Source organism: Hippoglossus stenolepis, chromosome 12 (genome assembly GCF_022539355.2).
Source record: "Hippoglossus stenolepis isolate QCI-W04-F060 chromosome 12, HSTE1.2, whole genome shotgun sequence".
Classification (NCBI taxonomy): Eukaryota; Metazoa; Chordata; class Actinopteri; order Pleuronectiformes; family Pleuronectidae; genus Hippoglossus; species Hippoglossus stenolepis.
In genome coordinates, this window is record NC_061494.1 from 20,478,339 (window position 1) to 20,501,337 (window position 22,999).

Genomic DNA, 22,999 nt, shown 5'->3' on the forward strand with positions numbered 1-22,999 from the left:
TAATCACCGCTGACCTCTGGTGGACAGAAAGAAACAGTCATTTATTTTAGACGTATCAAATGTCATCAACCTTGTGTGTGTGTGTGTCAGTATCACAGTTTGGACAGTGAGGTGTTAGCATGTGACTTTAGCAGAGTGACTCATTTTAATCACAGTGTAAAAACTCATTAAAGTCAAACTGATGCCTGAAATCACAACAGCTACATTATTAATGAGGATATAAACACCTGTGATCCTCAGTATGAAACCACTGCACTAAACCATCTGAGTGTGTGACTGTGCTTTGTGTTACTAGGTTCATGTTGTTGCTGCAGACTCGTCAGTTGTGTATCCTTCAGGCCTTAGGTGGTTTTCACTAAATCTACATGTCGACTGTATTTGGGAATCACAAGGGAATCTCAAGCTACAGTTTGTCAGCTGTCAAATTCACGAGCTCATTTCTAAATCTGTGCATCAGGGTTTTGGTAGATGTGTTTTAGATCTAAATAAAGTCTTGAAAGAGTTTATATAAAGTGATGAAAGCAGCTACAAGAGTAAAATACTACAGTAGCAGTTATTTATGATAGAATATCAGTGTTCTCTCAAATGAATTATCTCATTATACTGTGTAAGTAGGACAGTGAGGTACTTTTACTTCAGCAGAACATCAGATTGCTTCTTATACCACTGGGTTTAAAGGTTTCTTCTTCTTCTTCTTTTTTCTTCTTCTTCTTCTTCTTCTTCTTCTTCTTCTACGTCTGAATTGCTCCAAACACTATCTCTCAAACATCAGAGACTGAAGATGGTGAATTCAGTGAATTTGCATTTTACTTGAGTATGTAGGTGGAGCTGAAATGATTCGTCAATTGATGAATTTTATAAAGTACATAAAACTGGCATGAATCTTCAATTTTTCAAGACAAAAGAGCCAAACTTTTCTTGGTTACATCTTTTCAAATATATGACTTTGATGCTTTTTTTTCCTTTAGATTATTATCACTTTAATTTATTGCATTTTTTTTACTTATGTTGTAGTTTTTCTGAATTAAATAACCTTTTCTTATATATTATTATTTGCCTTAAATGAAACTATCACTTTCTCTCCTGACTTCAGCACCGCGGACAGCTCCTCCATCACTGCTGCTGCTGGTACTTGTAGTTTTTTTTATCACTTCCTGGTGAAAACACAAGAACAACAGTAAACTAAGAAATAAAAACACAAAATCCCACAAACCTTTGCGGCCGTGCGCGCGCTCTCGTGCGTCGTGGTTACCTCCCGAGTGCGAGCTGTGACAAGCGCGTGAAAAATAACCACAATGAGAGCGGATGTGGGGAGACGTTACCTTCAAAATAAAGGACGGGATTTTCTTGCTCAATATATAATTATTTTAATGATGAGTTTGAATTAAACTAATCAAAGTGTTTCAGGATGTTGACGTTAAAGGTTTTTCAAAGATCTCGACTGGACTAATTGATTAATGTTAGAATATTTACATTTAGTTAAAATAAAGGTGAGAACTTAGACAGGAGATAAAAGTAAAAGATGCTGTGAAGAGAACATGAAAATCAGCTGTGGTGGAACAAATAATCAGAATCTATAAGTAAAAAAAAAAGGATGATTAGATAAATATGAAAGGTCGGCTAAAAGTATACTGAATATGAAATGTGCAGAAGTACATTAGTATAATAATATATATCAAATGCATTTGCAGAAATACAATGAAAGGTCACAAATTCAGTGATTTTGAAACTGTCACATATTTCATTACCTCCATCAAGGAGCTTATGTTTTCACCGGTCAGTTTGTTTGTTGGTTTGTAAGAAAATCGGCAAAAAGTACTGAACAGATTTAGACGGAACTTAGTAGAAACGTGTGGTTTGGGTCAGGAAGGAACACAAACAGTTTTTGGGGTCCATAGTCCATAATTTTACAGCGGTTTAATTCCTGTGATTCCTAACCTGGGGGTCCGGCCCCTCAGAGGGGTCACCAGATGAATCAGAGCTGTCGTCAGGCGCAGTGGAAAGTACCCTCTGAAAAGTACTGTAGTATTTACTGTACTGAAGTATAGAAGTTTCTTCCTGTTAAAGGGAGTTTCTTCGTTGTGGAAACTGTTGTGTGTCTCGATAATATTCTTACACCTCGACCTTACTATGTAAAGAGATAATGTCGTGATTTGAATCTGAATTTAATTGAACATTTAGCTGGGTTAGAGTCTAAACCTGAGCTTCCTCCTGGTTTGGCCCTTTCTACTCCCCCTCACTCAGAGAGCTTTTATTTTGTAAGGGTCGTCAGTGGAAACAGTGTGTGGTGATGTCTCTTTGCTTCTCTTGATGTTTCTGCATCTCAGCCCGAAAACCAGCAAGAAAACACCACAGTGATGAGACTCTGCGTCCAGGGAGGGTCTCCATTAGGGTCTGCAGTCCGGTGTCCTGTCAGCTGAGTCTGTCTGTCTGTCTGTCTGTCTGTCTGTGTGCCTGTCTGTCTGTGGTCAGAGGGACAGCGGGAGGATGCTCTCCTCCCAACGGGAATCGGGACTCTCCTCACTCGTCATCCGGCCGGGATGCTGCGGTCTGAGCCCGGGGCTTCTCCCCTCCTCTGCCCGCTGAAGTTGGACCATCTGCGGGGATTAAACACTGGTTTCAGTCGCTCCCTCTCTGGATCTGTCCGAGCGTCTCCCAGGGGACAATAATCCGCCTGTTTTTTTTTTTTATATTCTGTGATTCTGGATCATTTGACATCACGTCCCTGTGACTCTGGTGGATTTTTTTTTACTCGCGCACAGATTTGTGAATGGGTCCGTGAGCCGCCTCCCCGCGCCGCCGTGCGTTATTGCGCGGAAGGGATGATGTGAGCGCACAGGAGAAAAAAGAGAAAGCTCCCGTGCTGTAGTAACCATGGCTGGTCCCGAGGTCGAGGATTAGTGTCAGGAGGGATTATTTTTCTCCAGGAGCAGAATCCTCCATCAGTTTGCTGTGTTTTATTTTTTTTATTCCAACAGTGTCTCTGCCTCTTTGGTTCCTGGACACGAGGAGAAGTTTTCCACACGCGTTTCAGTCTTTTCTTTATTTCTGTCTCTGCATCATAATATTTCATTTTTCTGAAAGCTGAGGATAGAAATATTATCTGTGTTTGTAGGTGGCGTGAAGCAGAGAGTGTTCCAGGCTGAGGCTTCCTGCTCCTTAAAATAACTGAATGATGGATACAGAGAAGTTGGTCTCGTGTTATGAATAATGAATATTTGATAGGATTGAAGCTGTAACTTCACCATAGAGAACAATAAAAAGACTCGTAGTCCCTTGAGGAACATTGAAGTAAATTACACTCAACCCGCAGTAGAGTCATAAAGCGTCGTGTCAGCAGAATTAACTGTGAAATGATTCTCATTCATTTGCAGCTCTGAGGTGAACAGTGACAGAGGATTATGGAAATATGGAAATATTACAGAGACATGATAACTGAGTGTGTGAGAAGTTTATTTGTTGTGAAGCTGCAGACGATGCTTCATATTAAATGACAGATGCTTCATAAGGAAAAAATAAGGTCTGCAGGTTACAGCAGAATTATATATATAAATATATTGAGATTATTATAAGATTTTTCATCTCTTTCCATCTTGTTTGTTTGAGTTTGTCCTCTGGGGAAAGAAGAATGAAGAGTGGAGGAACATCTACATTTTCCCTCGTTAACCTTTAACAGAAAATGACATTAAATACTTGATTTAAACAAACATTTAATCATGGAAATAACCAGAATAATCTGAAGAGGAGCACCAACGCTCATCAGGTTATTTGTACAAGTGAAATATCAGTGACCTGATCAGAACCCTGTTCTTCTGGAGGATCTTGGACTCAAAGGAAGCTTCAGGAGCGAACTGGCGAAGACGGTGTGGACCCTCAGATGAGTGGCCATGTCGGACCGGAGCGCCCCGGGCTGCCGGCTCAGACTGGACTGGGTCTATGGGTACCGGGGCCACCAGTGCCGCAATAACCTGTACTACACGGCCGGGAAGGAGGTGGTGTACTTCGTGGCCGGGGTCGGCGTGGTTTACAACACCAGAGAGCACAGCCAGAGGTTTTACCTGGGGCACAACGATGACATCATCAGGTAGGACTGCTGCCACACCTGGATCCTTGAGTTCAAACTATTTACTGGTGAATAGTCATTTCAGCAGCCAAATCATACTCATAAATACTTCAAATATAAAATCTTATGTGACAGTTTAAATACACAATGTTCATTGCATCTCCAATATGATGATAAGTGTGTTACAAGTAGTGGAGCTAAAACTGTGAGGAAACAGGAGAAAGGTTCTTCCTCTGAGGAGCAGGACCTCTAACGAGAATCTGAGCATTAAACGTTGACATTTCTCTACAGTCCTGATGGACGCGTGTCCTGGTTGTGGCACCAATAGTCAGATGGAGGTTCAGGATCTCACCGTGGATCGTAGCAGGGATAAAAAGCAGCAGAACTGTAAACATGGACATTTATTGTTGTTAAAATGAGAAACTGACTCGTCACATGGTTCCGTCTCTAAACTGTGAGGCTTCTGTCACTTTTGAATCATCGTTGAGTTGAAAAACATCACTTTTAGCTCTGATTACAGGTATTCATTATAATTATCTGCAGTGTAATTACAATTTATCCTAATGTCAGTGATAAAGTTTTGCCTCGAACCTCAGTGAAGCTCATTTGCTTCAGATCCAGTGCAGGTTAGTGAACAGTTTCCACAGAGAAACGCGTCTGGACTTTATCTTCAAACGTAAACACATCATTTTGAAAACTGAGCTTGGGAGAAAATTTGATTCTTTACACATTTAAACCACACTGATTCAATTATATATTTGATTGTTTTTTTGTATATATGCAAGATGAACTATGTTTCCATGAAACCTGGGAACCCCTTTAAACCCTGCAGCGCAGCTTGTGGCTCTGCATGAACTAATTAAAAAAAAATTCAGAGCATAAAACTAAGCAAACACCCAACACCTTTAATCTGGGATTATCTGATAATTATATAATCCAGATTCTGTTTCCAAATCAGAAACAACGCTGAACAGGTTCTCGCTCAAAGAATCACAGAAAAACTCTGCTTCTGATCGTTTTAGCCTCTTTTAGCTCATAGTTTTTGCGGCACAACTTTACTTTGTGTTTCCTGCAGTGAGCAGCAGCTGTTGAACACAGTGGGGCAATTAGCAGCTGAAGTGGTGGAGACCAAACCCAGAGATAAAAGAGAGGCCACACTGGACTTAGAGCTTTTTCAGTTAAATTCAAAAATAACTTTTCGCTGACGTTGTCACAGAAGCGAAAGAAGAAAGAGGGATTTCCTGTGTTGATGAGAGGAAATTAGAGCAAATAGAGGAGGAAGATGTTTCACTGAGGTCACTCATTCATAATAACATGGTCACACACAAGCTCACACACAAGCTTACACTCATGCTAACACACATGCTAACACGCTCAAACACACACACACCTGATGTATTCACCAACACTAAACAGCCCATGAGTCATCAGAGCAGCAGGCGTGTTTGGACAGTTTATACATCAGGCCAGTCAGCTGCAGCCTGCGGTACCGAGTGTGTGTGTGTGTGTGTGTGTGTGTGTGTGTGTGTGTGTGTGTGTGTGTGTGTGTGAGGCACTAATTGAAAAGCTGGATGCTGCCTCAGCCGCTCGTGCTCTGATAGAAGTGTTAAATTTGTGTTTGTGCCAGATTATCCCTCACGGCCGACTGCGGGTTCACTGCTGCATCTGGAGGAGCTACATTCATTATACCTAGTTCTCTAACTCCTATAGATTCATATAAACTGTTGATTCTCTACTGAATCCACATGATAGATAGTTGAAGATTTGTAGCTTTACTTGTTACCCCACCGCAGCTGAGAAAAATACTAGCCCCCATGAAACCTAGTCTTCTAAGTCTGACCAAAAAATGTCATCAGGATTCATGACATTTTCTGTGGGAAATCAGTAAAAATATCAAAAAACATCTCATAATTTGAAGAAAGTGGGGGGGAATCCTGGGTTTTGCCTCTTTGTCCTGATCCGCCTCAATCTGCCTTTATTTAGTTCTTTCTTCCACCAAGTTTCATTAAAATCCTTTTGGTAGTTTTTGCGTAATCCTGCTGACAAACGGAAAAACTTTACAAACAGGGTGAAAACCAAATATACCTTCTTGACTCTGATGTGATTTCCACTTTGATATGTTTTGTTTTCCCGTGCGCCGCTCAGGTCGGCCATCTTTCAAATGTTTGTCTGTTCTCAGTGATAGAGACTCAGGATTTGAACAGACTTCGTATCAGTGGTGTTAGCACTGTTAGCGCTGTTAGCACTGTTAGCACCGGCTGCAGGAAACATCCCCGTCACTGGTCCGGTCTGATGCAGTCAGAGGCCTTTTCATCACCACTGGCACCACCGTCACCATGGAAATCTGCCAACGCACCATTACACTGTGATGGATGGTGATGAGTTGTGGTCCCGAGTGGGGAAAATAGAAAAACCTCAACCAGAACAGTTTAATACTCGAACTTACATGAGTCTGTCGCCGATTCGGCTTTTTCAATTAGTGAAGAGTGTTTATGTGAATCTAAAGAGACCAGATTGTTTAATTCAAACAGCCGCTGCTCCCAACGATTTATTACCTTCATTCAAAGTTTCATGTCTGTGGTGATCAGTCACCAGGTCAGCAACTTTCACAAGGTCAAAGGTCAAAGCAATGCTAAAGAACTGCTTGACCTAGAGCTCATTGAACCCACAGTTATCTACAATCAACCTGGTGACAGTGTTGGTGATTTATATTTTAATTTGTTTAAAACTGAATGATCCTATAAAATATGAATTTGTAGGATTAGAAATGAAACACTTAGTGAAGCTGGATGTTGAGTTTTTCTTCCTCGTCAGCGTTTTTTCTGGTTTTAAATCAGTTTGTGCCGCTCAGTGTGTTGAGAGCTCTGAATCATAACGGCTCTCTCTTCTTTCTCCGAGCCTGATGGATCACTTCAGTAATTGCAGGCTCCATGTTGACGCATTAAATCCATGTTTAGTTTCTTCTGAAGGGCAGAGAGTGGGACTGCCTTTTTCTTTCATTGGGTCTTTCATAGCCGAGCCCTCCCGGGGGGCGATCGGCCTTTATGCTCGTCTTGCGGCGAAGCGTCGGGCTGCTGCTGAATAGCGGCGATTATCATGGCAGCTGTAAAGAGCTGGAGTTTCCAGCTCACTTCAGATCTGTTCACTTTACTCTCTCTTCCACACAGTTCGTTGTTGACTTCGGTTTAAATCCTCTCCCTGCTCTCAGCGGCTCATGGTCCTTCTTTACTTCATGAAGACTGTGGTCAGAGTTCAACATCATTTCAACAAATACAAATTCATAATTGAATCCAGATCATTTTAAATCCTCTTAAAACTTTGTGGTTTGGATTCAAAAGAAGATTTGAATGCTGCGGAGGAGGAGGAGTTGATGTTTCACTCCAAACTTGGCAAAGGATGCAAAGAGGGGTCAAGGTTGGAGAATAATTCATATACATACTGGAGGACTTATATTACACATATATACTTCTATCTGGATTTTGGTGAAGGTATGAGTTCTACTGAGAGACATTCTAATTATATATTTGTGAATGGCAGAAGTTCAGAGGTGATGAATGAGGAGGAACTGTGGCTGAAGGATGTCTTTTAGTTTGTATTTTCACTTCATCAGTACACACCCTCTCTCTCTCCATCTCTCTCTCTCTCTTTTTCTGTCGTCCTCTGTCTCTTCTTTCTTTCCTTTTCCTGTCCCACTTCCCTCTGGTCGCCTGCAGGCAGAACCTGACCGACTAACACACACGCTCAGGAGGAAGTAAACCAAACCAAACGACCTCATTATAGTTGTTGTGTTGTTTTGATGGTGTTTCTGCTCGACAGCGTTAAATGAACCAGGTCGGGATGAGTTGTCGTTCAGGTCAGTGACGGTTTCTATTTTCCACCAGCAAGTATTTGTTTTGAAATTGACGTTTTTTGTCTTTTAAAGTCTCCTCAGTTGTCTTTGTGTTACGGTAGAGAAGCAACAGAGAACACGAAGGCTCTCGGCTCAGTGAAAAACTGAATTTGTTTTGTGTCCACTCGCCAAAGACAACGTTATCAAGTTTAGCGACGAGCTTTGTAGATGTCACATCTCCAGAGAAAAAACTGTGATCTCCCAGGTCACACACACGCAAACACACACGCAAACACACACGCAAACACACACACACAAACAAAGCATTGCTGTTGGTGTCTACAGCCGCAGAGAGTTGGTTGACATGCAGATCACCCAAGAGACACGACACTGTGGAAACATAGAACACACACATATTTACATATACACAACACACACAGACACAGGCACACACACACACAACTGTTTGTGTTTCCAGCTGCAGGGAGTTGGTTGACATGCAGATCACCCAAGAGACACAAGACATATGCAACACACACACAAACACACACAAACACAAACACACACTGAGCTGCTCTGTAATGATTACATTTTAAAATTAGTAGTAGTATTTACCAAATCCCCTCATGTTTCATAATAATATTTATTTTCCAGTTTTCTAGTGACTCAGTTTATTTCTATGAAACCATCTTTATAAAAATGCAAAACAAGTTTATTTTTACCACAGCTCGTGTTGAGTCGCTCACTGAAACGAGTGAAAACAATCTGTTGACTTTCATTCAGGTTTTTTAATTTACTTGAATTGAAATGAACCCAAAGAACTGACCTCGTGTTGATAAGAGACTGAGAGAGATTCATCACTGCACCAGAATTGTGAAGCATGAAATTAGATTTTAGTACTGAAACAGGAATGAAGATAGAAATATCTTTATAAAGATAGATAGATAGATAGATAGATAGATAGATAGATGGATGGATGGATAGATAGATAGATAGATAGATAGATAGATAGATAGATAGATAGATAGATAGATAGATAGATAGATAGATAGATAGATAGATAGATAGATAGATAGATAGATAGATGGATAGATAGATGGATAGATAGATGGATAATATAGATAGATAGATAGATAGACAGACACAATTTGTATCGCCAACCAATAAATAATGATTTTACAGTTTAATAACTAACTGTTACTGTCAGGGTGTTAAACAGACAGTTTTTCCCTGTGATTTAAATCCAGTGTGTGGGTCACTGCTGGTTGAGGGAGTGTTGAACTTTATGCATCGATTAACACTGAGAGTAGAGAGGCTGGGACCTGCAGGCTCATCATCATCATCATCGTCTTCATCCTCATCTTCAGCGACCACAAAACCAGGTCTTCCAGAAACACTAATTACAGAGCTGAGGCTGACCAGCAGGGCGACCAGGGGCATGGAGTGTGTGTGTGTGTGTGTGTGTGTGTGTGTGTGTGTGTGTGTGTGTGTGTGTGTGTGTGTGTGTGTGTGTGTGTGTGTGTGTGTGTGTGTGTGTGCCTGAAGGTAGGGAGTCCTCTGGAGCGTAGCGTAGCTCATATCCCTCTCACCGGGAGCTCATTGGCTAAGCTGTTGAAGAAGGGGGCTAGCATCGTTGTAGTCATCGCTGTAAGCAGCAGGACTGGCAGCCGTGCGCAGCGGTCAGTGATGCATTGTTGTGTGCTGTTGTGCTTCGGGGCTGAAGGGTGTTGTGTGAGCTGAAGTCAAGAAAATGTTTGCAGCCACTGTTGGAGCTTAATGTTGTTTTGACTCAGAAATCAGGATAAAGGCTTGAGTCACGCTGGTGTAACGGAGAACAAATCCGAGCAGTGTTGTGTTCATAAGACGTTTCATATCAGCTGTTCAGAACATAGACTGGGTTTAAAAATGTACGACATTCGGGGGTGTCGTCCATTTCTGATTCTCTGTAACTTCAGGAGAATCTCAACACTGATTGGCTCTCTCTGCGTCACACAAGTATTTATGCACATTTAAATATGAGCATTTGCGTCGCCTGCCGTGAATTTATGACAATATATGTCTTTGTTTTCCCTTTTACTGTATAGCACCCGCCCTCTGTGGGTGAAATAGTACATTACATCTTTGCTTGATGATCTTTTTTTTAAATCCTCGTTTATTCAGTGAAGCTTCACTAAGAGCTGAGCTGTTTTTTCAGGATTACAAACATTTCCCACCTGGTCTGATCTGCTGCCACTGAGCTGCTCTACCGGAGCAGTCAAGGTCAAAGGCCTTGCTCAAGGGAACCTCAATGAAAAAAAGGGACAGGAGCCTTTTCACTTTATCTGCCCAGATTCATCCACTGGGCATCGATCGGTGACCTTGTGGTCAAAAGCTCACTTCTCCGACTTAATGGCAGCAAGGCTGAGAAGACGCTGCTGCTGAAAACTTTTTCAAGCAACATTTAAAGTTTTGCTTTAGAAAACACTTCAAGGATGAGGACTAACTGGTCAGATTGGAAAATGCATGTATGGTTAACGTCCCACCCTCTGAAAGTGTTTCCCACACAACGGACGAGACAGTCAGAAGCTTGAATTGAGTCATTACTTGACTGAGGTCTTGTTCAGTTTCTCACAAAGTTGTTGCAGAAAAGCAGAGGAATCAATTCATTGAAGCCTTGTTTAATACAGATATGTTGCTGTGTTAATGGCAGCAGCGAGCAGCACAGGCCTGGTGGCTCTGAGGATTCACAGCTCAGTGGTCTTTATTAAGCTGATGACTAAGAAATGATCTGTCCAGCATCCCACCGCCAATCTGCCCCACGGCCACAAATGTTCCCACAATCTGCTGGCACTTGAACGCACTGAAACACACACTTTTCCTACACACGGATTTACTCAAACGCACACAAACCCCCTCGGGGTGTTATGTCACTCTTCAGCGCAATTCTGAAAAGGTCTGGAAACTGAATTTAAGCTACTTACAGTGAAGTGATAGGAATAAGGGCAGAGCGAGAGACTGAACTCCTTATCGTGACTTTGAATGACGAGAAGATGGCGACTTTATTTGAGGAAGATGTCCTCTCCTCTCCTCGCAGGCCTTTATTAGACGTCTTATCCACATCTCCCTGGAGGAAGCAGATACCCAGCAGCAACTTTTTCGGGGCGATTGTAAAAATAAATATTCCCACACATTTCTCCACATGGCAGCTTCCATTGAGAAAAATCGCCAGAAAACATGAGAGTTTCCTCTTGAACGAACTGATTCCGAGCAGCATTCCTCGTCTCACAGAGCCAAACTGCTCACCGCATCATTTCCCTTAAAGCCACGAGCAGAATTGCTGCTGCTGAAAGTGAAGCAGGAGTTTCTAGTTTCAAGTCTTCTTCAATACGGCTGATGTTCAGTAAATTATGGTCCCATTCTATTTCATCTGTTTAGTCCGTATCCGTAAGCTTTCAGAAGATATTCACAATTAATGATGAAATGAAGGCAGAGTACTGACAGAAGTCTGATTCTGTCAAATAGGCAACTAGTGCCGTCCAATGGGCACAGGTCACAAACTTCATCTTTTGTGTTACGTATCTTTCTCTTCAGGATTTTGTCTGTTTTCTTGATGATTATGTGATTCTGAATGTTCCAGAACCAACAGATCCACGTTTAACTGCCTCTCTACTCAGGAAACTCTACAAACCATTAATTTGATGTTGACGTTGCGTATTTGTAGAATAACTGTTACAAACAAGAGGAGCTTTGTCAGGTATACAAATATTATTAGAGTTCTCAATTACCTCTACATGGACGACAAGCTCACACACACACACACACACACACACACACACACACACACACACACACACACACACACACACACACACACACACACACACACACACACACACACACACACAAAGAGGAGGAGATCCTCTGGGCTACTTATAGAAGCTGTCCTGATTTCACCACCTGCTATAAATAAATGTCTGTTTTTTCTAAAGCTTCCAGTAAAAACAGAACAAGCCTCGTCAACCACAGCAGCATGTAGCACCGCGGAGGTCAGAGGTCACAGTGTGTTGTTTCTGTGAATCTGTCCTGATGGTGGAAGATGCAGAAACAAAGAAAGGAAAAGGTTGGAAGGAGAGACGAGTATATTATTGCAATGGAAGGAAACAAACACACACACACACACACACACACACACACACACACACACACACACACACACACGGAGAACTAGAGTCAATTTATTATTCATTTGGCATTTTCAATATTCATTGGATGATGTGTGTTCATTCCAGTTTAATTGGCTCTATTAAAGTGGGTGTGCGTGTGTGTGTCAGTCACATCTCCCTGCTGGCAGCAGCTGCAGCCTCCCGGTGCCTCTTCGCTCTCAGACGGGGTTTTGATCTGCAGGAAACAGACGCTGTCTACGACTCAGTTTGTTTTGTTTAAATGTCTGAACTGTCGGCCCCACAGAAACATTCAAGCGTTTGAACTTCCTGTACTTTGTCATCTAATAGAATAACTTTTTTAAATAACACCTTATTTAAAGAAGCATTTTTAATAATATACAATACAGTATATAAATAATATATTGTATTTAATCCTCAACTAACGGTTCCATCTCCATCTGCTGATGTGTGTGTTTGTCTCTGCAGGTAAATCATCTATAAATCAAACTGTTGGCTCAGAGAGCAGATCTGTTTTTAGCAGGCAGTGAAATCACTGCAGCTTCTATAAATAACCGAGAGGGAATCCGTGTGTGTGTGTGTGTGTGTGTGTGTGTGTGTGTGTGTGTGTGTGTGTGTGTGTGTCAGAGAGAGAGAGACCTCTGACTGCTGTGGTTTCAACAAACAGAGAGAAGATGCCGAAAGTTGAGTGAAAAAAGACAAAAGGAAAATGAGAGAATTTTTAAAAATAGTCCAAAAAGTAACTAAACTGTAATACCTAAAACATTCTGTAGGAAATCATAAACTGTAAACAAAGATGGACGATGCATTTCCACATCCACATTGTCTTCCTATGAATTATCTGAACTGTGTCGGCACCATATTGTAATTTGTCCTGTCACAGTTTCCTAATGAAGAAAAACATTTCTTACACATCTCATAATAATATAAGAGTTTTCTAACTTGGTGTTTTGCTCCGTTGCTGTATTACAGCTGTCTGCACTTTGCCACGTGCTCGATCACATGCTTGTGCAATCCTTTTATAAGTTGTTACCGTCCACGCAGACGATCAAACCTCATTCAGCTGAAGTTGTGTAATCAATGCAGTTGTCCGTCTTACATAATAACTTGTCTTTCACTCCTTAGTCTGTGTGTCTCTGGAGTCTATTGCATGTGAGAGCGACCATCGTGGGCGACCACGTGCACAACCGCTATCGCCATAGGTTGAATTATATCTGTGGGAAAGAGAGAGCGAGAGAGAAGTGGATCAGACCATTTATTTGGATCCTTTGGGCCACGTCCCACCCCTACATAAAATATCATGGAAATAGTTCAGCAGGTTTTGTGCGATCCTGCTAACGAACAAACAAACAAATAAATAAACACAGACGAAAACATAATCTCCTTGACGGAGGTGATTACAGTGTCAATAAAATCATGTATGATTAATAAGGCACAAAGAGAATGAACCAGGTGTGTGAGGTGTGTGTGTTGTACTGTTTGACCTTGACTCTACGGTTGTTTTGCTCAGTCCTCGGCTCCCGTGCCCTTGGCGATGTGGTCGTCATGGCAACCGCGGCAGCTTGCAGGCTCATTGGCTGGCAGGTTGAAGAGGAGACTGGATGTCGAAGGGTGTGTGTGTGTGTGTGTGTGTGTGTGTCTGTGTGCACGGAAGCAGACATCATCCCTGAGATCAATTGGGCTCTGTGCCTGACACACCTGTTCTATTTCTGTTCTACTTTATTCTTCGTACACACACACACACACACACACACACACACACACACACACACACACACACACACACACACACACACACACACACACAAACACACATTCCTGTAACTTTTCGAATTCACGTTCTTTCTGTGTCTCAGGATCTAAAATCATACAGCGACGTGTCACTCACTTAAGTAAGCGAGAGCATCCAAGGCCACACTGCAGTGACCCTACACGCATACGGTGTGTGTGTGTGCGTTTGTGTGTGTGTGTGTGTATTGATAATGATGCCATTAAGCACTGAGTGTATTTATAGCTCTCTCTTTGTAAAGGAGAACACACACTGACCCTGTGATGTGAGCGAGGGCAGGTTTATAAAAAGTGTTATTTTATCAATTAAAGGCAGTTATTTAAGGAAAATGTTGTTTTCCTCTTATTTATTTATAGATTTGTTCTGTTTCATCCTCCTCACACAAGTTAACAGACACAAAAATAGAAGAGAACTAAGTGGCATCAGATAAATAAATAAATGAATTAGATCAGATTTTCATTTAAAACCATATGACAAGTTAAGTACGAAACATAAGCCGTGTTAAAGTTGTTTGTTTAACAATTCCTCTCTCTCTCCTCTCATCTCTCCACTGTCTCCCTCTCCTCCCCTCTCCTCCCCCCTCCTCCTCCCTCTCAGCCTGGCGTTGCACCCGGAGCGCTCCCTGGTGGCGACGGGTCAGGTGGGGAAGGATCCCTACGTGTGTGTGTGGGACTCCTTCACCGCCCAGACTGTGTCCCTGCTCCGTGACGGACACACGCACGGCATCGCCTGCCTCGCGTTCAGTGCTGACGGACAGGTGACGCGCACACACACACACACACACACACACACGCACACACCACACACACACACACACACACACACACACACACACACAGTGAGCATGATAAATGATGCATAATCTGATTCAGCGGGCAGACCTCTGTGGCTGAGTGTGTCACCGACAGATGGTTTTTGTCATTAAAGGACACATGCATCAACATAAAGGTCACGGAAGAATGGAGCTTCACACACACACACACACACACACACACACACACACACACACACACACACACACACACACACACACACACACACACACACACACACACACACACACACACACACACACACACACACACAGCAGGACAAGAGGGCGGAGGACAGCAGGATGGTAATAATAGGATGATGATGAAGATGATGGTTATTCATCACTTTGGTTCCATAACTTCAATTACCTGTAACTACAGACTGTAAATAAAGATGGACGACGCGTCTCCACTTCCTCCCTCTATCCAGAAAGGAAAGTAAAATGTCTCCGACACGAATGCTGCCATTTTGTGCTGGTGGTGTCATTTGGAGTCTCGACCAATCACAAGTCAGGCTTGGCTGTCAATCATGGCGTCTGTTTTTACATCATCAAAAAACTAATTAAACCCAACTTATCAGAAACATGAACAAACATCAGTGTTATAAGAACTACATAAACTGACAAACACCATGTTTGACAAAGATTTATGTAGTGTCTACTTAGATTTGTTATACTTGGTCCATGTCCCACCTGCTAACATGGAGGAGGCGGGGTTTATGACCCTTACTGCAGGCAGCCACCGGGGCCATTGGGACACTTCACTTTGAGTAACCATCATGTCTATGGTGTCCATTAGATTAAAGCAGAGTTTATAGGACCAAACCCTGTGAGTCACTGTGACTCAACCTGTGTTTGGTGATGTTGAACACTGAGTCACAGCAGAGATTTACAATATTATGGTTATGGTTGTACTGGGCTGAATTACACCTGAGCTTCATTTCTGGGTAGAGGGAGGATCTGTAGACACATTGTCTCACACTGTAAATGTAAATCCTGTCCTGGGAAACCATGAGCTTTCATGCACTGAGCCACCATTTATTACTTTGTGATCATTTTCCACCCTGATTTTTGTGTTAGGACCCAAAAAGTGGGACCTGAAGCTTCACAAAGTAACTTCATAAAAGATCCTGATGTTGCTGTGTCTGCAGTTTGAGCTTCTGGCCTGAATTTTGGCTGCAAAGACTTAACGACTCAGAGTAAATCAGAATAAACACAGGATCAATAAAACAATCATAAATCTCACTTCTTAATAAATCAAGTGCTCTGGCTTTGGGTGCAAAAGATTTATTGCTGAGTCAGAATATTCTACCGTACCTGGAACGTTTTACAATTTCTGTTTCTGCACCGTCGCTGCTGCTGCTTCACCTCAGAGAAAGTGTTTTTTAAAAAGTTTTGATTTGCTTTGATCAGAGAAAAGACAGATGAACACGCCGCCTCCTTCATGGGCCACAGAGGTTCAGCTCAGATGAAATGTGCTCATCTATGGAGGATTTCTGTGAAGTTGGTCACTTGCTGGCCGACGCCATCATCTCTCTGAAAAACAGTTCAGCTCTCGATGCTCGGGATTGAAAGGAAGCATTTGTCGGCCGTGTTTGAAAGATGTGATGTTCATGACATAACCTTTTTCCTGCAATTTGATTGGTTGGCAGAGGCGTTCAACCGTGAGGCCTCATTCTAGTTATTTATGTTTTTTATGACTTTTCATCGCTCTCTCTCTCTCTCTCTCTCTCTCTCTCTCTCTCTCTCTCTCTCTCTCTCTCTCTCTCTCTCTCTCTCTCTCTCTCCCTCTCTCCCTCTCCCTCTCTCTCTCTCTCTCTCTCTCTCTCGCTCCTCTGTGTAGCGGTTAGCCTCGATCGGCCTGGATGCCAAGAACACAGTGTGTATCTGGGAGTGGAAGCGAGGAAAGATCCTGGCTACAGCCACCGGACACTCGGACAGGGTGAGTGATGTGTGTGTGTGTGTGTGTGTGTGTGTGTGGGTGTGTGTGTGTGTGTGTGTGTGTGTGTGTGTTACACTGACTGTATGTGTGTGTCTGTGTGTGTTACACTGACTGTATGCGTGTGCTTTATCGTCTCTCCTCCCCTCCAGATTTTCGACGTCTGCTGGGATCCGTTTCAACAAAACCGTCTGGTGAGCTGCGGAGTCAAACACATCAAGGTAACACACAATGGACACACAAACAAACTCATACATGCAAACTCCCGATGTCCATTTCACTTCAGAACGTTCAGAGCTTGAACTGCTCTTGTGAGTTTAAGATTACACTAATAACATCTTCAATAGTTTGGATCTGTTCAGTTTCTGACTTTGGATAATTTTGTGATGAACTCAGTTACCTTAGCGATGGGTGTGAATGGTCTGAATTTGCAGCTGAGGCTCATGGGTATGAGTAAGAGCCACCCACTAACATACGATTTCAACTCACCTCGACCTACTGAGCATTTTGACGTCCTCATCTCTCTCTGCCATAGTTCTGGTCTCTGTGTGGAAACTCTCTCACCGCAAAGCGAGGGATTTTCGGGAAGACGGGCGACTTGCAGACCATCCTGTGCGTGGCGTCTGCTAAAGATGACCTCACGTACTCCGGGGCGCTCAACGGGGACATTTATGTCTGGAAGGGACTCAGCCTGATACGAACCGTTCAGGCGGCTCACGGGGTGAGACTCAAACCTGCTGAGGGGTCATGACACAGGAGAGCTATTACCAATACTGACATGTCTGTGAGAGACTAATGTCGCTCCTGTGTGTGTGTGTGTGTGTGTGTGTGTGTGTGTGTGTGTGTGTGTGTGTGTGTGTGTGTGTGTGTGTGTGTGTGTGTGTGTGTGTGTGTGTGTTTGCAGGCCGGAATCTTCAGCATGTATTTCTGTGAGGAGGGTTTCGCCACAGGAGGCAGAGACGGCTGCATCCGACTGTGGGATGTCGACTTTAAACCAATCACCAAGATCGACCTGCGAGAGGCGGAGCAAGGCTACAAAGGTACGCCCCCAACCGGACGATGTCTCACCAGACAAACACTAATATGACAAGTTATTTGAAAGGTTCATATTAATTTAGTAAATGAATCATGTTCACTCAGTGTTTCTGTCTCAGGTGGAAGAAGTCATTGTTCCTTGTTCACTTCTAAACTATGACGCACAATGAGGTTTTCAGAGACAGGTCGCAGATTGGAGGTGGAGATAAAAACCATTCATCCATTTTGTGGAGGACGGACAGAGAAGTGTGTCGGACAAAGACATGGACTTTAAAATCACCATCCGTGAAAGACCTTTAAAAAAGCACAGCTCTCTCCTGTTAATGAGATGTGTGGCCTTTCAGTCTCTATAACCTCTAACAGACTCTGACCTGCTGTTTAAACCTTAATGTCAATCCGTGTTTATTAGTCATTTTCAAACTTTGAGGAATCAGTAGTTAAAGTTCTCTGATTTGAGAGTCTGAACCAAGATTCATGTGTTTGCTCCATAGTTTAATTTGATCTGGTTAGTTTTGTTTTCACGTTCAAGCAAGTGTCAGCGTTATGTTGTCTGCCAGAAGAATCGTGATTTGTATCCATATTAAAGTCACATTTTTATGATACACCTTTTAGATCTTTTGGAGAAGAGAATGAAAAGGAGAGAAAAAGGTCATTTATAGAAATAGTCTTTTGTCAGTGGAAGGTTTTGAAGCCTCACTCTCCTTTTGAAAAAGTGCAGAGGAAGTGGGGGCCTGAATTATTCACCTTCTTCTGAGTCTGTCGTCCTCTCTCTGGATTGACCTGATTTTCATGTCCCTTTTCTGAAAAGTGTTTCTGGAGAAGTTTTTACAAAACAAGTGGAGCAGAGAAGTAAAAGTTTGTCATCTTGTGTCTTCATCTGGAGAAAGGAACCATTCTAATTTTGTAAAATGGCGGAGAGGCTGAGTGTTTGAACCACTCTCTGCTAAATGTCACTCAGCAGCAGGAGATTTGTTCCTTTGGGAAAAGAGGGGTGAACCCCCGCCTCTTTTATACTTGCCCTCTAGGAAGAGTTCTGAGGAGAAAGTTAGAAAAGAAAAGATGAAATGAGGGAGGTAACGTATTTATTTTCTCTGCTCCCAGTTGGAGTTTGGGGGTGGTCTCATTTTGGGGAAGTTAGAGATTCAACTTCTCAAAGTGTCGCTGTTTAAATTGATGACTCATATTATTTAATAAAAGTATTTTTTGTCATATTAAGCATAAGAATTTTTAAGTTATGCCATCTGCTGCTCTACCCAGGCTGCTGACTAACAAACACATGCACAAGGTTGAAATAATAACCTCAGCAGAGTTAATAAAAAGATTCTCTTTGAGAAAATGACCATAATTAGATTTTCTCATGAAGTCACTCTCTGACTGATATTTCTCCTCACTAATCGTTAGAAGCTGAAAACTGATTGAACGACACCCGGCAGAATATTAAAAAGCAGAGTGAGAACCATCTGTGAGGTTTTGAAGTGATTTGTTAGTGTGAATTTTTCTCTTGGCTATTAGAATATTAGAAAACCTCCCCCCTCTTCTCTCACAGTAATGAGCACTTATCCTGTGTTTATACAAAAATCCTCCAATTATTTCCAATTTGCTTCATAAACTCATGTGTTATCAGGTTGTTGGGGCTCGTGAGCCTCCAGGGACGAGTTCCTAACAAAGTTACAGGAAACATCACACGCTGAGTCATGGCACCAGCGACAGCAGACGCTCTAATTGGCGCGTGCTGCGCTGCTGAACCGCTCTGCTAATTAGGTTTTATATTCTTCGGGAACAGGAGTGTTTTAAAGCTGGAAGGTACCGAGAACAACTTGTGAATTTCATTATAACAACCAGCCTGACAGAGTTCAAATGTGATGTTCCTGCTCTCTCTCCCTTTCTCTTTCATATCTGAACTAAGAACCTGCAGGTGAAGCTTAAAGCAGAGCGACAGAATATCTTTGAACAGTGGTTGTATTAAACATTGGGACTTTCTAATGGTTTATGGTTTATCAGACTCCACTGTTTTCAATCTCTGCAGAAATACAGACAACAGTTAATGTGATTCTTCAGCTGCCTCAGACAAATCAAGTGGGAGCCTTCCAAACATCTACTGCACACCAGAGAATTTTCATTTATTAAATCATTTAAAAAACCTTTGAGACCAGAGACAGACCAGCCTTGGATCGCAACGCCCCCACATTTGTCGTGAAAAGTGAATCAAACACAGAGTCTCGCTGAATATCCTCCAGTGTGGGGCCAGCTACAGTGTGTGAGCACTCAGTGAATTAGCAAGAAACAAGAGCTTTTTTTAAAGACAAAAACAGTGAGAAGCTTGATGCTGTTCAATTCAAGTGAATTTCCTGCAGGATCACGCCTCCTGTACGTATTTAGCTGTGAACCTCAGTGTAGCTCAGGACGGTGGAGGTCAGTGTAAAGATTCACACTGATATTTCCAGCTCATTACCTGAGTTAATGAATCTGAGACGCCTCCTCGTCAATACTCATCGATCGGATGTCGTCTGTCCACATCTCTGTTTCCTGCCCTGTCTCCTTCTTTTTCTCCAGTCTTTTTACAGCTGGATTTGATCTCCTCCGATCAATAACTTCTTCTCTTCGTCTCTTTTCCTCCCTCCGGCTTCTTTTCTGCTCAGATTTTTGTCCCCCTTTTTCATCCTGTCATTTATTTATGTCCCAACATTAACATGATGTTCCACCATGAGCCTCCGGGACATCTTCAACGCTTCTTGTCATGAATTTTGATAAAGAGCTGAGTGAACTCAACTCGAGGGATTCTTCCAAAAATGTCCCCTCATTTTTTCTAGTGATGCTAGTGATTCCAGCTGTCTGAAACTTCTCCCTTAGGTGTTAAACAACCTGGAGGACCATATAATCCCTTAAAAGACCACTAGAAATGTTTTGAAGGACAAAAAACTCATAAAGAATTGCAAAAACCTTCTAGAGGGTTGATTACGACGTCGTCAATGACCTTTCAAACCTCCAAAAGATGCTAGAAACTCCTAGACGACCTCTAGAACCTTCTCACTGACCATCGCATCCATAATCTCTGAAAGGACCAATTTGTAAAGTGTCTTTTTTCACTGCCAAACTCAAACTGTTCTTTCTCCTCCTCCTCTTCCTCGTCCAGATCTGTCTATTCGCAGCGTCTGCTGGCGAGCCGACCGGATCCTGGCAGGAACGCAGGACAGCGAGATCTTTGAGGCGAGGAAGAAACAAAATAATGGTGAGCAACAAAACACAGTTTAGAGTTTAGACTGATAATGTTTCTGTGTGTGTCCAGGTGATGGTGAGGGACCGGGACAAGCCGCTGCTGATCATGCAGGGACACAGCGAGGGCGAGCTCTGGGCGCTGGACGTTCACCCCAAAAAACCTCTGGCTGTCACCGGCAGCGACGACCGCTCCGTCAGGTTAGGACAGGTTAACAGGACGGCTGCATTACAAGGCCAGGGTCCTGCACAAGTTCTGAGAATATCACCAAACAGAGACAAAAATCGAAGTGTGTGTGTGTGTGTATCAGGTTGTGGAGTTTGGTGGATCATGCCCTTATCGCTCGCTGTAACATGGAGGAGGCGGTGCGGAGTGTGGCATTCAGCGTGGACGGATCCCAGCTGGCTCTGGGTATGAAGGACGGATCCTTCACTGTGCTGAGAGTCAGGTAACACACCCACACTCACACACACACACACACACACACACACACACACACACACACACACACACACACACACACACACACTTCACTGAATTGATTTGATATTTCTCTCCTCTGTGTGTCTCAGAGACATGACGGAGGTCGTTCACATCAAAGACAGGAAGGAGGTGATACACGAGATGAAGTTTTCTCCAGACGGAGCGTATATCGCTGTCGGCTCCAACGACGGACTGGTGGACATCTACGCTGTCGCACAGAGATACAAGAAGGTCAGGCATTATTTAGATGTTAAGACTTTTTATTCTCAGATGTAATGTGACCACACAAGTACAGAAACTCTGTTGTAACCGTCCTCTGTGTTTCCACCTGTCTGTCTGCCTGCAGGTGGGAGAATGCTGTAAATCCTCCAGTTTCATAACTCACCTGGACTGGACTCTGGACAGCAAGATCCTGCAGAGCAACGACGGAGCTGGAGAACGACTCTTCTACCGGATGCCAAGTGAGTCTCTGCACTCAGTTTGGTTTGAATTAGTTATTTCTCGATATAAAAACGGGCTGAGACATCTTGAGTGACAGTTGAGACTGGCTCGTGACTATCTAAACATGTGTATCCTGTGGAACCTCGATACTGGGGCTCCACTCAATTCAAATGTGCACCGTGCACATTTCCTCTGCTCGACTTCATCTGTTAAGCATGATTATCATTGATAAAAATGTGCGAATAGACGTTTTGTTATCATCGTCATCAGGAGATAAACGAGTGGATTTTGATTCATGTAAAATGAAAAAGATGCTGCTCTTATCTTCTCTCTCCTCTCTCCTCTCTCCTCTCTCCTCTCTCCTCTCCCTCCAACAGTGGGGAAGCACATTGTCAGTAAGGAGGAGGTCAAAGGTCAACGCTGGGCGTCATGGAGTGGCGTCCTGGGCTCAGAGGTCTGTGGCATCTGGCCTAAATACTCAGATCTAACCCAGATCAATGCCGTGGACGCCAATCACTCTGCCGCCGTGCTGGTTGCCGGAGACGACCTCGGCCTTGTGAAGCTCTTCCGCTTCCCCTGTCTGAAGAAAGGTTTCAGTCTTATCTTTCTCTCCGTCTCTTTCTTTCTCTTTTCATCAGCTTCGTTGTTAAAATTTGACTCGTCCTTTTCTCCAAGGAGCCAAATTCAAGAAGTACATCGGCCACTCTGCCCACGTGACCAACGTCCGCTGGTCACATGACCTGCAGTGGGTGCTGACCACAGGTGGGGCCGACCACGCCCTCTTCCAGTGGAGGTTTCTGCCCGAGTCAGTGATGAACGGAGGACAGGACGTCAACATACAAGGTAGGTTTTTCATAGGAGTGTTCACATTAGAGGGTTTGTGGTGATTAGATTTACGCTGTTTATAGTTTTTATAATTGTAGTTACAGTTTATTTGATCTGGTTAAACTGAACTTGCCCGTCCTCTGCAGAGAGTCATGGAGACTCCAACAGCGAGGAGTCCGACAGCGACGTGTCGGACGTCCCGGAGCTCGACTCAGACATTGAGCAGGAAACACAGATCCACTACGACCGACAGGTACGAGCTGCTGGTTTGATCTTTGGCCTCTGAGCAAGGCACCAAACCCTCCGCTGCTCCCAAGTGTTTTTTACAGAATGTTTGTACCGCAGAGTGGTTTTATTTTTTTAACACACGCTGCTTCGTATCAGCTCCTCGTTTTTTTATTCCCATCAGC

General features: G+C 43.1%; 1 protein-coding gene across 4 annotated transcripts in view; it reads left to right on the forward strand.

Moving 5' to 3' along the window:
• The first annotated feature begins 2,342 nt into the window (after positions 1-2,342).
• Positions 2,343-22,999, forward strand: part of LOC118118560 (echinoderm microtubule-associated protein-like 6) — a 37,978-nt gene continuing 17,321 nt past the window's right edge. For all 4 annotated transcript variants that reach the window (XM_047342477.1, XM_047342479.1, XM_047342478.1 and 1 more), the window contains exons 1-14: positions 2,343-4,084; positions 14,439-14,598; positions 16,496-16,594; positions 16,744-16,812; positions 17,127-17,312; positions 17,496-17,631; positions 20,760-20,833; positions 20,913-21,040; positions 21,151-21,288; positions 21,413-21,554; positions 21,670-21,784; positions 22,142-22,354; positions 22,440-22,607; positions 22,736-22,842. In XM_047342477.1, the coding sequence (XP_047198433.1) occupies positions 3,888-4,084; positions 14,439-14,598; positions 16,496-16,594; positions 16,744-16,812; positions 17,127-17,312; positions 17,496-17,631; positions 20,760-20,833; positions 20,913-21,040; positions 21,151-21,288; positions 21,413-21,554; positions 21,670-21,784; positions 22,142-22,354; positions 22,440-22,607; positions 22,736-22,842 (1,932 nt within the window). In that variant the 5' untranslated portion in view covers positions 2,343-3,887. The remainder of the gene's footprint in view (positions 4,085-14,438; positions 14,599-16,495; positions 16,595-16,743; positions 16,813-17,126; positions 17,313-17,495; positions 17,632-20,759; positions 20,834-20,912; positions 21,041-21,150; positions 21,289-21,412; positions 21,555-21,669; positions 21,785-22,141; positions 22,355-22,439; positions 22,608-22,735; positions 22,843-22,999) is intronic.